The 15018-nt window shown below is 47.6% G+C and overlaps 1 protein-coding gene across 2 annotated transcripts in view; it reads left to right on the forward strand.

The window, feature by feature from the left end:
• Positions 1 to 15018, forward strand: part of Atg9 (autophagy-related protein 9) — a 42048-nt gene that overhangs the window by 22967 nt on the left and 4063 nt on the right. For both annotated transcript variants that reach the window (XM_089545975.1, XM_089545976.1), the window contains exons 12-18: positions 921 to 1100; positions 3274 to 3393; positions 4414 to 4480; positions 5876 to 5967; positions 6920 to 7128; positions 9234 to 9339; positions 12680 to 12879. In XM_089545975.1, coding sequence (XP_089402101.1) covers positions 921 to 1100; positions 3274 to 3393; positions 4414 to 4480; positions 5876 to 5967; positions 6920 to 7128; positions 9234 to 9339; positions 12680 to 12879 — 974 coding nt within the window. The remainder of the gene's footprint in view (positions 1 to 920; positions 1101 to 3273; positions 3394 to 4413; positions 4481 to 5875; positions 5968 to 6919; positions 7129 to 9233; positions 9340 to 12679; positions 12880 to 15018) is intronic.

A 15018-nucleotide genomic window follows, 5' to 3' on the forward strand; every position in this document is an offset into this window, starting at 1 on the left:
TTTCGTATTTTTATCAAGAATGTGCCGCTGCCAAAGTGGCTGCTTCTGGTACAAAAGGGTTAGGCCTACTTCCCCGCGAAAATTCAAGAGCGGGCGACGCCGTGGAGCGAAATGCCGCGTTCCCGAAATTCGGTCACATTCGCAGTTTCGCGAGCCACCGCGAGAGCTTTAATTGCATTTTTTACTAACTTCCCATTGGTTATCGGCTTTGATATTTTTATTCATAAAAGAAGAGGCAAAACGTAAGAAAATACAAAATCGACTTTATCGAAAAAAATCGCGGTTTTTTTTCACCCGCATCTCTCCTTAAAATATAAAAACGGTTGCAAATTATTTTCATTCGTGGAAGCCACATGCACGTTAGAAGAGGGCTTGTAGTTTTTTTTTTCATTACCAATATCGGGCGCGCGTTAGAATCGGGGCTTGAATTTTTTTTTTTTTTGGTGCGCGTTGGAATTGGGGGCGCGTTGGAATTGGGTAAATACGGTAAATATAGATGACAACTGCAAAGCGAAGTTTTGTGATATGCAGTTGAAGCAGTATTTGCAAGTCTCCATTGGCCTGGCCAAGTTTTGATGCTGGTTAGTACTTCGCGCATTGCGATCTTCACGGTGATTGGGTACCGTATGTTTAGGCAAATTGCATCTCACGGTGAAGTGTTATTTTTAATTATGGGCCACAAGCAGCCGATATGGTCTTCTATGAATAACTGGTGACAGCCTTGACAGGTGGCGACTGATGACAGTCGAGCCTTCAGTCCTAAAACAAAGGGCCATTTTGAGTCTCATAGGCTGCGTTATGTCTAGAGGCGGAATTTTTTTTTTCACCGAATAGACTAATCCTAGTTTCTGCAAAAAAGAAGCTCGTGAATTAGGGAAGTATGACTTGGAACATCGCTCGTTGCTCTGCCCACTGACCAGGTGCGCATCATTGAGGAGGTGCTAAGCCCCGTGGTGACCCCGCTGGTGCTCATCTTTGCCCTGCGGCACCGGGCCCTGGAGCTGGTGGACTTCCTGCGCAACTTCACCGTGGAGGTGGTGGGCGTCGGAGACGTCTGCTCCTTCGCCCTCATGGATGTGCGCAAGCATGGCAGCCCAGAGGTTTGCTACTGTTCTCATCCTGCAGTTTGCCCGAAGTGATTCGAATTTCCGTTGTTGACTCTTTGGCTCTGGTCATGTACAGCTCCCCAGCGGTTGCGGAGCAACTGACCTGTGCAGCGGTCAGACCTGTGACACAGTGGAGAGTGCTAAAAATCATTGGCTCCGGGTAGGCCGCCATTGGAAACTGAACCTAGCAACGTTTAAAGCAAGAACCTTATCCAGTGAGGCTAGTTTAGGAGTGCTGTTGGAGGAATTAGCAGGTATTAATTTGTCATAGGGCTTAGTGAGGTTAGGAGGACAGATGAGGCGTATACAGTACTAAAGGGCGGGCACGTGCTGTGCTATCGGGGATTAGCAGACAGTCGAAATCAAGAGGAAGAAGTGGGCTTGGGCAGGGCATGTAATGCAAAGGCAAGAAAACCGCTGGTCCTTAAGGGTAACTGAGTGGATTCCAAGAGAAGGCAAGCGCAGCAGGGGGCGCCAGAAAGTTAGGTGGGCGGATGAGATTAAGAATTTTGCGGGGATACGGTGGCCGCAGCTGGCGAAGGACAGGGCTAATTGGAGAGACATGGGAGAGGCCTTTGCCTTGCAGCGGGTGTAATCAAGCAGATGGTGATGATGATGTACGTACTGCAATGCTCGTCTGTGTAACTTGTGCATCCATGCTGTTTTGTTTCTGCTGAAACATTGTCTGAAACCCCGTGCTTACTGTTGGATGCTTTCATTTTTTTTTATTTTTTTTTTGCATTTTGCATCTGTAAGGCGTTATGAAAATTTCTGGTGCAGTGCATTCTGAATTTTTGCTCACTTGTTGGGCAGTGTGCACAGCTTATACTCCACAACAAACTTCTCTGGCAGTGACTCTGAAGCTGTGGAGCCGAAACACTGTCTTCCTGCGCAGCGGAAAGTAGTCCCTGTTTGTAGTTACTAGCTTTCTCTTAAAAAACATAGTAAGCTGTCAGTATTCATCAATTTCCAACACTGTCACCAACTTTCAACGTTGAAAAGGCAAAGAAAAAAAGACCTTGATTACAACAAATTTTTTAGGCACATCCTGTTATAAGCATGTTCCATTGATGACAACAGCTACATCAGTGGTAAAGTGAAATTAAAGGGGGGCAAAAAAATGTCAATGTTTATACCGATTTTCTGAAATGCTTTTCTCATACTGAACAGATATTCTTATTCAGTTCATATTCTAGTTTTTAGTTCACTCTTCAAGCACTGTTTGCTGTCATTTTTACACCTGGCAGCATGACTGGTGACTTTTCGTCTTAGAGTATAATTTTGATGTTACTAACACAATTCATACGAATTTTTAGGATGATGCAAATTTATAATTCTTTGGCCAGAGTTCATTGTATACAATTGCTTGCAAATTTAGCCCAACAAAAGCTAAGGACAGGGAAGAATAGATGACACAGGCACTGACACGGGTATGCAGCTTAAGTAATTCTGGATGTCCAAACATTCTCCTGTGCCACTGCGAATTGTACAAATGTGCAAGCCATGACCGCACCCTTGAGCACAAACCGCGGCCCGTACACCACACTCTAAGATAGCCAGTTGCACTGTGTTCGCCGTGAGTAGTAAGCTGTGGCCGCATGGCCGTAAATAAACCCAGTTAGCTTCTACTGTAATTGTCGTCATATTGTCATCGTGGTGAAACAAAAAAACTGGTTACTACATCCATGTAACGACTGATTCCGCTTCAGCTTATCTGTGGTGCTGAATGCACGAATAGCGGAAGGGCTAGTTCACACGGCTGCACACAGAGGGGGCTACAAAACCATGGCTCTGCATGTGGCACCAGTTCCCTCTCCTTCTCTTTCCTCCTTTGCGTTGTGCCGGTGACAGTGCCAGAGCAACAGATGTGTGCCAAACAACCGCCACTGTATACTTGTAGTAGTCCTTTGTTCTCTATGCGGTGCGGGCTGGGCAATCTTTTTCTTTTTTCTGCCCACACTACTATGTGTGTAATTGTAGTAACCTTCCACCTTATGCACTCCTCAAGGGTTCAGTCTTAGTGCCATCATTTTCAGTGGAGAACTCTTGAAGTCTAGTGCTTCGTGCACCGCCATTTGAGGGTCGGGCGCACACAGATGCCTTGCAAGACAGTGTGCTAGAGTTAGTAAGCGTGGCCTCTCCTCCTCTTCCCTGTTTTCCCTCGCAGTGGCGGCCTGGCGATGGTGGGGATGATGAGGACCACCAAAGCAGGATGGTCCCAGAGGAGCAGCCCGAGCACCAGCAGGCCCAGCATGGCAAGACGGAATTGTCCCTCATGCACTTCACGGTGGGTGGTCCTCTCGAGAGGCTGCCTTGTCATGTGGCTGTGCCCTCTTCGGCTTGACCTTGGTCAACAGCTGACAGCTCGCATGGGAAATACTCATAGGGTGCATTTCCATGTGCCAGCCAGCTATGTTTGCGCTCTGTTATGTATAGCTAAGCCAGCAAGGAGGTGTGGGCTGAGGTATTGAGATGTGTGTCAACAGTAAATGCCTTTGCGCAGTGGGATAAATTTTAACACTCCATCAATTTGTTGATTGTTCCATTTGATCACCCATTACAATGTAATTTTCACTTGAGAAACATCCATGTGAGAGGCTGGGCTGGGCAAGGTAGGGAGATTTTAAGTTGAGGGAGGTGGTTCATTATTACTGAAACAAGGTATAGAAATCGGATCCTGCTGGCTGAAGCACGTAAAGGGAAGTTAGTGACAGAGGCAGTTGAAAACAAGAAAACGAAAAACAAGCATTGCATCATTTATTTTTAGCAGAACCCTGTTTAGGCAGAGGTCATTTGGGAATGGGATTGGCACAACTCGAGTACAAGGAGCCATTTTGCGCGCATAGACTTCCTTCTCGGGAAAACAGATGCTAATGTTACCCCTGCCTTGTCTTCACTTCGCACATGCTTTTCAAAGAGTGGCGTTCAAACCGGGACAGAGGAGGCAGTGGTGTACAGGGTCAATCACAGCTAGAGGGAATACAGCTCCGTGTGGCCATGTGCCTGCCGAGCGCCATTGCATCTAGCCCGTTCATGAATCAATGCGGAGTGACGCACGAGAAGAGGGACCTTGACGTGATGCTTCGTGTCATTTGCACAGGTTTGCAAACGGCTTGGCCGCAATAGTGCTCCGCCTGTGCGCAGCCACACGGAGCCGTGTTCCCTCTAAGTGTGATTGACCCTGTACATGCTGGCAGGGTTGTTGTATGGCTTCTTTGTTCTTTGCTCGTTGCTAATGCCACTGAGCATGGGTCAGTATAGAATCCCATGGCTGACACCGGTGCGTTGTTTCTTCATCCTTTTGCAGCTCACCAATCCCAACTGGGTGCCACCTGAGGGGTCCACTGCCTTCATCAGCAACCTCAAGGACCGCGGTCAGTGGTGCACTCTCTCTCTTGCGTTCGCAGTCATCCCTTGGCTGAGTGCAGCTGAACTTGACGTGATGAATGCTTGCAAGTGTGATGTGTGGTGCACACAGTGGCAAGTGCCTACAGGACTCCAGGGAGTCAATACCATTCATAATCACCTTTGTGCCATCAGCTGTTCAGCTTATGGCCTTCTATAGTTTGGTGGTGTAAACCTGAAAAACTATTCAGCACCTGTGAACGCTGATTATTTTGAACTCTGTTACCCCACTTTGTGACAGTATGGAGGGTATTAAGAAAGGGCACACGTATTGAAGCTGCAAACTGGGAAAAAATAACTATTTTTCCAATTTTGTCAAATTCAGATGAGTGTGGTTCGTTTTCACTGCCAAGTAAAGCATGGAGTCCGGGACTGTAATATTCCCGATTGTCCGATCAAGTGCCGCCACAGCACAGGAACTTTCAAGGATGCATCAAAATACATCCGTTTTCTATGCCTACATAATTCAAAACCAGCTAGCTGCCATAATGCGCTGCTTTAGCGCACTGAAAGAACTGAACCATGCAGATGTAAACGAAAGAAATGGTTAAGAGGTACTGAAGTGATAAAAAAGTTGGGGGGGGGGGGGGACTAGCTACGTGTCAGTGATTGTCCGGAACTGTTCTTAGCTGGATTAGGTTGGCTGGCTGATGCTGGCTGATTGAGCCGCTGTTGCTGCGGCCTGGGTCTAAGCTCAAAAGCGGAACCGAAACTAAGCAGTCGGACTGTTCGGGGAGGCAGGTAGTCTCTGCTCGAGCGACTCTGTAGCATGGAAGTGGGGATTTGAATAGGGCTATTTCGACGATCTCTTGCCGTGCTGGTGACACCTGGACATGGCCTCGGAATTAAGAGGTAATTTACGGGTCCAATGCTCATAGCATCCGAATTAGCAAGAATGACACCATAGATGAGCATTGAGAAATTGAAACTTCATAATATGAAGGAATTTGCTACATGGAGGTTCGTTACATCCAGGTTTAATGATGTGCCTAAGTTTCTGTGACTGAAATTTTTTCAGCTTGCTTAATTTTAATTCGAATTGTGCAGTGGTTATGGGAAAACTTGTTCTCTGTGCACTGATGTAGGGCAGCTATCTACACATGGCATAACAAAATTTGCATGCTTATCATGGCTGAGCACTCTTGCAAGCTCTAACTGATGAGACTAATATCGAAGTATACTCATCGGTAGGCTAGTTGGTATATAGCCCAAATTGGATTTGTGCAGACAAAGAAATGGTGCTTGTGTTTGTCATGCCTGTTTCTTCCATGCTACTGTCATGTCTGTTTAGCTTTATTGTGTTTCCAAACATAGCTTAGTCCTGCAGCCTCTTGCACAGTTTCAAGATTCTTTTACTTGTGCAGTGTGCTCCGAAGCTGCACGTCTGCCGACCCTTTGTCAAGAGGACAACGTCCTGTTCCACTCTCTCAACTCGCTATCAGGCATCAACGTTGGGGTAAGTTGTTGAATTGCAAGAGATTTCGTGTTTTTGTGCCCCGTATATAAGGCCCCTAACTTTCTGCGCCGGAAAATTTTAAATTGCACTAACGGAGATCAAAGAGTCGGCAGTGTTCGGCTGGAGACGTCGGAGAATTTCCTCCAAATGCACCTTGTGTTCTGCAGTAGAACCCTGCTGTTGTGTTCCCTGGTGCTGTTTTACAGGCTGTTTTTATGAGCTAGTCCCATCCAAGCTTCCACAGAAACCCATGCAATACAGACTCTGTTGTTATGTAACAACTGTGGCAGTGTGTTCCCGCATGCTACATCGCAAATGGCCCCTGGCGCTGTTGCTTTACACTGTGTGGCATGTCGACAGCCCACGTTTTTGTACGTGCTGAGCGATGCTGGCAGCCAGCCAAAGCGGGACTCTGGGCTCCATCTGCACTCGGCCACCACTGGATTCTAGCTTGTTGCACACAGACAGACACCGAGCACACTTACAGGTGGCGTGAATCTTGCGAGTATGCTTTTGCAGGCTAGTTGGTGCCTACGCATTCTGGGTTTTTTTGCGCAAAAGACACGACACAAAAGAAACGAGGTAGACAGGACAAGCGCTTCCTAACAACTCGGGTGTTTATTGACGGAACATTTGCTTAAATACAGCAGCTGCTCTTTTGTGTCGTGTCTTTTGCGCAAAAGAACCCAGAATGCATGAATCTTGTTGCAGCTGTTGGAGCAGTTCCACTGCTGCTGCAGCACGAGTGCTGACGACAGCAGGTGCTGAAACGATGCTGAGGCAGGCGCTGAGACTGATTTTGTGACTGTACAATGCAGGTGCACGCTGAATGTCCAGAAATGTTAATTTTGCAGTACATTGCTAGGTTGGGTTGATCGGTACACCTGGCGACTGTGTGTGTGTCATGTAGTTGTCTCTAACGGGCCTTGTCCTGCCTCCCACCCCTGTGCAGTACTCGGAGCTGGTGTCGAGTGTGCTTCGGAACAACGGGGCCCTGGGTGGCGAGATAGGCACGGGTCTGGCAGCGTCGCGCCTCATGGTACGCAGCGACCTGGGCTCGACGACTGCCCAGGGAGTGGCAGCGGGCGAGCGCATCCGCGGCGGCATCTCGCGGGCCGAGGGGCCCCTCACTACACCCAGCCACACCAGTCTGCTCAACAGGTGGGTCGGTTTGGTCCCACTGTGATCGGTTGGATGCGTTTACACTTTGGGTCCCACTGTGATCGGTTGGATGCATTTACACTTTGGGTCCCACTGTGATCGGTTGGATGCATTTACACTTTGGTGGCGCACAGCCTGCACATTGCTGACGCTACCATAGTCAGTCACGCTGCAAGCACTGAGCAGTAGCATGCGGCCATGAATAAATTTGCCAGAATGCATCATCCCGTGCTTCAGCAAACGGATTTCGTTAGATTTTTTTCGAGTGCAGCTCTCGGGTGCTTATTCCTGGCTCGCACATAGTCGGCATTGTCGTCGATATATCTGGCAGAGCTATAGCAAAATGAAGAGCATGGCGAAAGATGAATGTTGGGCGCGAGTGAAGATTGGTTACTAGGAAATTAAAGGTGCTGGGACTTCACTCGGTTGTCTTACATCTGGGTGGACACCTCAGCCATGCCATGAGGGAAGGGGGATGGTGGGAGTGAAAGCAGAAAGAGGTGTGGAGGGCTGCAGAATAATCTTGATCACCTGGGACTCTTTAACAAGCACCGACATTGCACAGAACACAGGTGCGGATACAGATGTTTCCGCCTCCATCAAAAGCAGAAGCATAAGGTGGACGGCGGGGCAGCAGGCAAGAGGGGTGCTCAGTTTGCCCTGGTTGTTGTGTAGTTACTTACTGAACATGTTTGCAGTTAGCTGTCATGCTTAGAACCTGCACAAAAGTGACTGCAGTGGATGCGGTAGCAGCCAGATACTCCAGCAAGCCCTCCATTTCGGCCACCACACATAGGAATGTTTATGACAATCAACGCCCTGCCTTGTGCAACTGAAGTGACTCCTTCGCTAAGATTATGAGCCCCTTAATTGCCGCTGAGGTGTGTGGTTGATTCTGTTCCAATCGGCCGGTACCGGTAAACGTACCGGTACGTCCGTGACAGCGAAAGGGTTAGACTCCGAATGCACTAGTTTTGAAAGATCGAAATTTTTGCATCCTTTACCATTTCAAGACCCGTGTCTGCCCTTAAATGTGTAGGAAGAATTTGATATAGCCAATAATTTGTTACATATGTGCTTATCGTAGCAAGGTTCGACTGTTGACTGTAGAAAGGGTTTCTATTGACAGCAAATAGAGTGGACGAAAATGCTTATGAGAGCGTAGCAGCGCGTAGCACCAGGGGTTATATCCATGGTTCGCCGTGCGACATCATGCGGTGAAGCAGCCAGTAGTGCATGGGGAACTACGTAGAAGCGAACAGTGTCGTGTATATACCCTGTCTTCCTCCAACCAGAGAATGTGTACTGTCACCATAGTAATTTTTTCAACAGCGCAAGCTACACAAGGACACAAGACGAGGAAACACACACACGAGCGCTGAACTGCAACTTTATTTGAGAAAAGGCGCCAACCTCTACATATATACCCTCAAGGAACCGCCCACTAGGGTAAAACCTAAAATCACTGCACGTGTCAAACCACAAGCAAGAAAAAAAAATATTTTAAGAGTTAAGCATACGGTAGACAGGTGACCAAGACCGCAAAAAAGAAGAAAGATTACAAGAAGCAGCGACAAGAAATTCTTTCACTTGCCCTTTTTTTCTGCGTAACAAACAGTTGGTTTTTTTTTTCTTGCTTGTGGTTTGACACGTGCAGTGATTTTAGGTTTTACCCTAGTGGGCGGTTCCTTGAGGGTATATATGTAGAGGTTGGCGCCTTTTCTCAAATAAAGTTGCAGTTCAGCGCTAGTGTGTGTGTTTCCTCGTCTTGTGTCCTTGTGTAGCTTGCGCTGTTGAAAAAATTACTATGAATAACCAACTAGCCTGTGAGCTCACCCTGTCACCATAGTCCTTGATTAATACAGTCAGGGACAAGTCTCCAGACTATGTGTTCCTCTAACGAAACCGATAGCTCTGCTATTAGTCAAAAGCTGGAGACCACGCTTGTGGAGGTAAAAGTTGTTCTTTCATCTCCACAAGTGCGGTCTCCAGCTGCTGTCTGATAGCAGAGCTCTAAGCTTCGTTTGAGGAACTCGTGGTCCGGAGACTTTTACCTTGCAAATGACCCAGCCATCAATGTGGTCGTCGCACCCCATTGCTTGCAGCATCTGTGTCAACAATGACCCGTACAGTTCGTCTGTGGTGGGTGCCGAGGTGTCCCTGGAGTCCACTGCAGCCAACATGAGCTTCAGCACCCTCTACATGCACGAGGTGGGTGGACTTCTCTTTGTCTTCCTGTTCTCTGTACACCAGCTGTTAAGCGTCTTCATTCTTCTCTTGCTGAATAGCATCAAACTGAATTTATAATGATTGTTCATTACAATGTCCTCTTTCTGTTATGTTTATGGCCTTGCGGCACCATTGTTGCACCGCTTTGGTCATTGTAACAAACTCCAAGCTTTACCCAGAGCTTTCTAAACTTTGCTGTGGACGTAAGGGGTATGCAAATTACGCGAAAGTTTTGTGTGTCCTGAAAAAACTACATAGGTTATAACACAAATGTCTAATGTATATTGCTGCTCCCCACCTCCCCTCGGGATGGCATGACTACGCATACGCAGTTAAAAGCAATAAGTGCTCTGCAATACAATTGCGAAACCAGCAGTCAGAGACAAATGGAGATAACGAGCAATAAAACTGTGCCCTCGTGTGTGACCTGGCTGACTAGCGGCAAACCGAATAGCAAACTGTTCGCCTGGGAAAGCAACCGCCAGTGCGAGCGAGCCAGTTGAAAGGTGCAGTTCGTCCCCTTGCCGCTCTCACATTTCGCAGCCACACAAGGCAACGTCATCCACGCCTTTTTGTTTGCCTTGTAGACACAGGGCAATCGACCGGGTTTTTGATACTTGCCAGTGACAGTCAACGGCATCTTTTCTGATTCATCGGCGTTGCAACGAAACAAAACTGTTACACGCTGTTTGCTTTTTGTCCGCCCTGGCAGGCATCGCCTATAGAGCACAAACTTTTTTCGGGCTGGAGATTGCAGAACAGCCCTGCTTCGTCTCCATTTAAAATACCTCGTGCCTCATATCCCGCTATGTAAAATGGCAGCATGGTTATCCAGTCTTCCACAGCGGAGGCGTCGACTTTTTTTCCTCTCTAAACCACGTTAGGAGAGCCTCTTTCAACTTCACATGGTGGGCAGTTTTCGCTTCTTCTGAATTTATCGCGAAGCGCTGCACATTTCGCATAATTTGGTGGCGCTGACCAAGGATTGTTGACAGTGGCAGACCTAGTTCTTTGGTCATATCAGTGCACCTTTTCATGGGCTCTTTGTCCACCTTATTTAAAATTTCCAATTTGTCCTTAAAGGTCAGCGCCTTCCGCTTCCGTGACATTGCAGTATCCTTTCGCGTTGCCGTGATCAATGATCACAAAACTACACGTCAGCCTCAACAAAAGAGTAAACGAAACGCACGCTGGCCGCTGTGGCGGAGGCTCCGGAAAGCGCAAGAGCGGAGCCTGCGGGGCGACGGAGAAATGTGGAGAGGGCCGCAGCAGGGCTGTGTGCATAACACCACCGGGCTGGTTGGCTCGTTTGCAGAGAGCAACAACAAAATAAATAAAAAAGTAGCGGTGATGGTGGCGAAGATGGAGACTGAGGGAAGCGCTCCTTCGCCAACTTCGCTTGCCGCGGGTTCCCGCGCCGGTTTTTTTTTCGTGCGTGTTTGCGTGATCCGTGCTGCACACGCTTTTCTCGCTGAGCGAGTGCGCGGGCCTCGACGGTCGTGATACCGAAGTTCGTATCGCCCGTCGCGAAGAGAAAAGGTGTTCGGAACAACTGATTTTTTGCCCATTGAACGCAATGCAATTCGGCCGGAGAATTTTATGAATTTGTATCACACTGAAATTCGTATCAGCCGAGTTCATATCACAAGAGATTCTACGGCATCTATATTGCCTCTCTGCTGATGCTCTTCTTTCGAGCTCCATATTTATGAGAAAGGCTGGCACCCCTTTCCTAGACAGGAGGTTGCAATTTGCTAAACTTGCGGAACTGCAAGAGCTCAGATGCTTTCATTTCTCTCGTGAATACCAGCAGCCAACTAAGCTGGGTAAAACCAGCGAGAATCTGTCGCATTCTTGCAACCCATGTGCAACTTGCAGGCATGTGCAACACTGTTCTTTTAAAAGCACAGCACAACCTCTGGTTGCCCTTCGCAGCTTATTTCGCAGGTTTCTAAAAAGAGATTAGTTGAGCAGCATTTCAGTATCTATCTATCCTTGGAGAAAACAAGCGTCCGGAAGAGTTCACAATTTTCAGTTAATTTTGAGCATTAAGGAACCAAGGGGACTTAACCCCCTTAAGTCTTGACACTGGTCTTGAAAAGAAAAATTTATTAATTTAGTCATGGTTATGAAATTTTAAGGGCACATGTGTTTTTTTGCGCTGATTCTAGATATGTCATTTAATTTCATGTAAAACAATTCCTTGAGCACTTATGCACTTTTTATGCAAGTATTTTGCGGAGAGTTTTGAAGAAAATTTGCTGCAGGAAACTCGCTGAAATGTTCTCTTGACACCAAGGAATACAATAAGGGTAAAATTATCATCCTGGCTCTCATAGAACTTGAGTAATAGGGCACTGAAGCTGCCACTTCAGAAACAGGAATACACACTTTCGTTCTCATTTCTGAAGCGACAACTTCAGAACCCTATAACTTAAGTTCTATGATAGGCAGGAAGACAATTTCACCCTTATTGTATTCCTTGGTGTCAAGAGAACCCAATGGTATACATTTCAGCGAGTTTCCCGCAGCAAATTTTCTTCAAAACTCTCCGCAAACTACTAGCATAAAAACTGCATAAGTGCTCAAGGAATTGTTTTACATTAAATTAAATGACATATATAGAATCAGCACACAAAAATACATAGTCCCTGAAGATTTCGTAACTGTGACTTCATTAATAAAATTTTTTTTTTCAAGACCAGTGTCCCCCCTTAAACTGTCATCTTTTGCATCTAAAAAAATGTTGAGCGTACAGACTGCGCCTTGGCAGTGGTGCAAAAAGCTGTGCCTAACATACAGTTGCAGCTCTTGGCAGCAGTTTTGTGGTGACATTTTTTTGTTGTGTTAGCAACACTACACTAGGTTTTCGCCTCTTCACGTAGCCGGTGGCCGGTAGGCACAAATGGTCTTGAGCAGCTGTTGCCTAGCAGCTGTTGCCTAGCAGCTGTTGCCTAGCAGCCTTTTCAGCAGAGCTCCGCCAGGTGGCGACGGCGGCACGACGCTGCCGCGCATGTAATAGCTAGCTCCCGCCAGATGCGTGCTCTCTCTGCCAAGGTAGAGGGTGAGGAGGTGGCTCTTCGCGAGAGTACATGCGCACTTCGACTCGGTGGAATCTTGTTGTTATGAAGAGCGCTAAAGAGAAGCAACGGCAACAAGACGAAGCTAGAAAGAGGCAATTCGCTTGAGAGACAACAGAAGAGTGCGCTGCACGACTCGAAAAGCGTCGCAACTTACCAGGCTTAGCCAGAGCTAAACCACAACTGATTTTTTTTTTTTTTCCCCTGCATTCTTCCATTCATGTTTCCTCTCCTCCCTAAAGCTGCACCAGCGACACCTGCGAGGCACGACGGCGCGTGCCACTGGGCCGGCGCCCGCTCTGCTGGACCCGGAGGCCCACTCTCGGCTGGTCTGGCAGGGGCTGCCCCACATCCTGGAGTCCCCCCAGGAGGGGAGTGGCGAGGAGGGCGCCCCCGCAAGGCCCAGCCAACACCAGGCACCTCCACCCTTGCACAGGCCATGGTGAGAATCCTCGGTGGCTGCAGTTTCACTTGCAGTGCTCCTACTTGTGGTCTGTAAAACAAGCATTGGCATGTACTGACTTTTCTAGTGCAGCTTTTTTTTTCGACTCTGCAGCTTCCATCTTCACGATGAACTCAAACGGGCTCTGCTTTTTAGTGTCAACGAGATCCTGCGACTTGCGAAGTGCAGTTTGCATTTCACAGAAATCCTTAGTGCATGCTTTGCCTGTCCCTTTAACAGCCCGCAAGGGTAGAACAATGACAGCAAAGGTAGGACTTGGTTGTAGCGAGCACGCAGGCATGAAACATTTGTGAGCAAGGACTCATAGTAAGGCCATGGCTTCCAGACAGGAGAAATATGTATAGTGGAAATCCGATTATGAGTCCCCCATTCATGCGGCGAGCTGCATTTACGAAGAATTGGTGTAGGCCTGGCGAACTTCCTATAGAGACACAGTAAACAGCTTTATTTCGACTCCCAGTAATTTGCAGGTTAGAGTTATTCAAGCTGTCGACGCAGTCCCGACCAATGTGCATCTAAGTCCATGACGTCGGATGCTCACTAATTCGGGTGCTGCGGGTTTTGGATCTGCTAATCCGAATGGGCTACTGAAGGAAGGCCGTGCCCTGGCATGACCGGCACAGTGGACTATCTTTAGAGTAGCCCTACTCTAGCCTGATTTGATGAAAAATGAGCGGCTCTTTCTCTGAGAATCATCTGACCGCCTAGTTTCGGTTTCGCTTTTCTTAGCTTCACGCCATGGTGGCATCGGCCAGCCAACTGAGCCTAGTTGCGCGCTGTTTCAGACGCTGATTTCGCTACACTTTACGTTTTCCTCGCTTCCATCCACATGCTTCTTCCATTACGGAGAAGCTGCGCGCCCGTTTGTGTGGTGCCGTTTGCCGTTTGTGTGGTGAAGTGTCCTCACACACGATGTAGCCTCTGAGGGGGCTCTATTGCTACTGCGGCCCACCATGAAGGATGCCAGGCAGGCCCTTACCAGAGCATGAAGTGCCAAACGCCGGCAGAGGATGTCATGATCCAGATTGACATACTCTATATGGGCAGTTATTTCACTCTAGTACAGGATGATAGCATGTTCCGATTTCTTTTGTAAGAGGCAAACAAGTAAGTAGGAGCGCAATGCAACTGCAGAACAAACACGTCACCAGGAATGTGTCCTGCACGCACGTTTACGCACCTGGCTCGCAGAGAACGTGTGTAGGCACGTTCCCGCCTACACGTGTAGGCATCGCCGGATTACCACGGCAATGCAAAGTGGCGACTCAGCTAGAACTCGCGACCAGTACCATGCACACATTTAAGGCATTCATGGAAACGTGAAAAAAAAGCCATTGTTGCACTGTTCTCGTCTCACAAGCATGGTACCATTGCTCAGTCTTTCACCAAGTAAATATTCCGTGATGCAAGCGATTCTTGAGTTTTTTTTCGAGGTCATTCGATAGTTCGCATTTTCAGATATTCAAACCATCTTTCTTGTCCCTTGAAGTTCAAACTATGAGCTTTTGCTTTAATGCAAGGTCTCGAGCACAGTTCTGGGTGACATCTGAACAGAATGACTAGTCTTTGGCGTGCTTGCACCACACGTCGCAAAACTTATTCGAAGGTTACGGAGCAGCTGTGTTTCTGCATGTCATACAAAGCGTAGATTCCAAGGCACCTGTGATGTAACCCTATTAGTGCCAGTGATGGGAGCGTACGCACACTTCATCAACACCGAATTTCCACCTGACAGTGTGATCTCGGTACCATTTCTTGCAGAATGAAGACGGGGGCACTTTTATGATGCGGCGGTGCAGAAAAAATTCATTCATTTTGGTTGCAAGGGTAGCAGGTGCATTATAATATGAATGCATCTATAGCATCAAGTTTTTGATTATATGAAGCCCTGATTATACAAAGGTAACAAGCTCAAATGGTCAGGTTTCTGCTGTACTTCCACAACATTTTGCTGTGGGCTGTGCAAGATGTTTCCAAGATGACTCAGACACCACAAACAGGGCTCGCGTGGTGTTCAACCCAAACATTGCAAGTTGTGGTGTTTTCATAAACCTGTGTTCATTTGTAGGTGATTGGAGACATGGGAATGGTTGAGCATTCGAGTGATCAAAACAGGAT

Source organism: Amblyomma mixtum, chromosome 5, assembly GCF_055824585.1.
Source record: "Amblyomma mixtum isolate Tamu chromosome 5, ASM5582458v1, whole genome shotgun sequence".
NCBI classification, from domain to species: Eukaryota; Metazoa; Arthropoda; class Arachnida; order Ixodida; family Ixodidae; genus Amblyomma; species Amblyomma mixtum.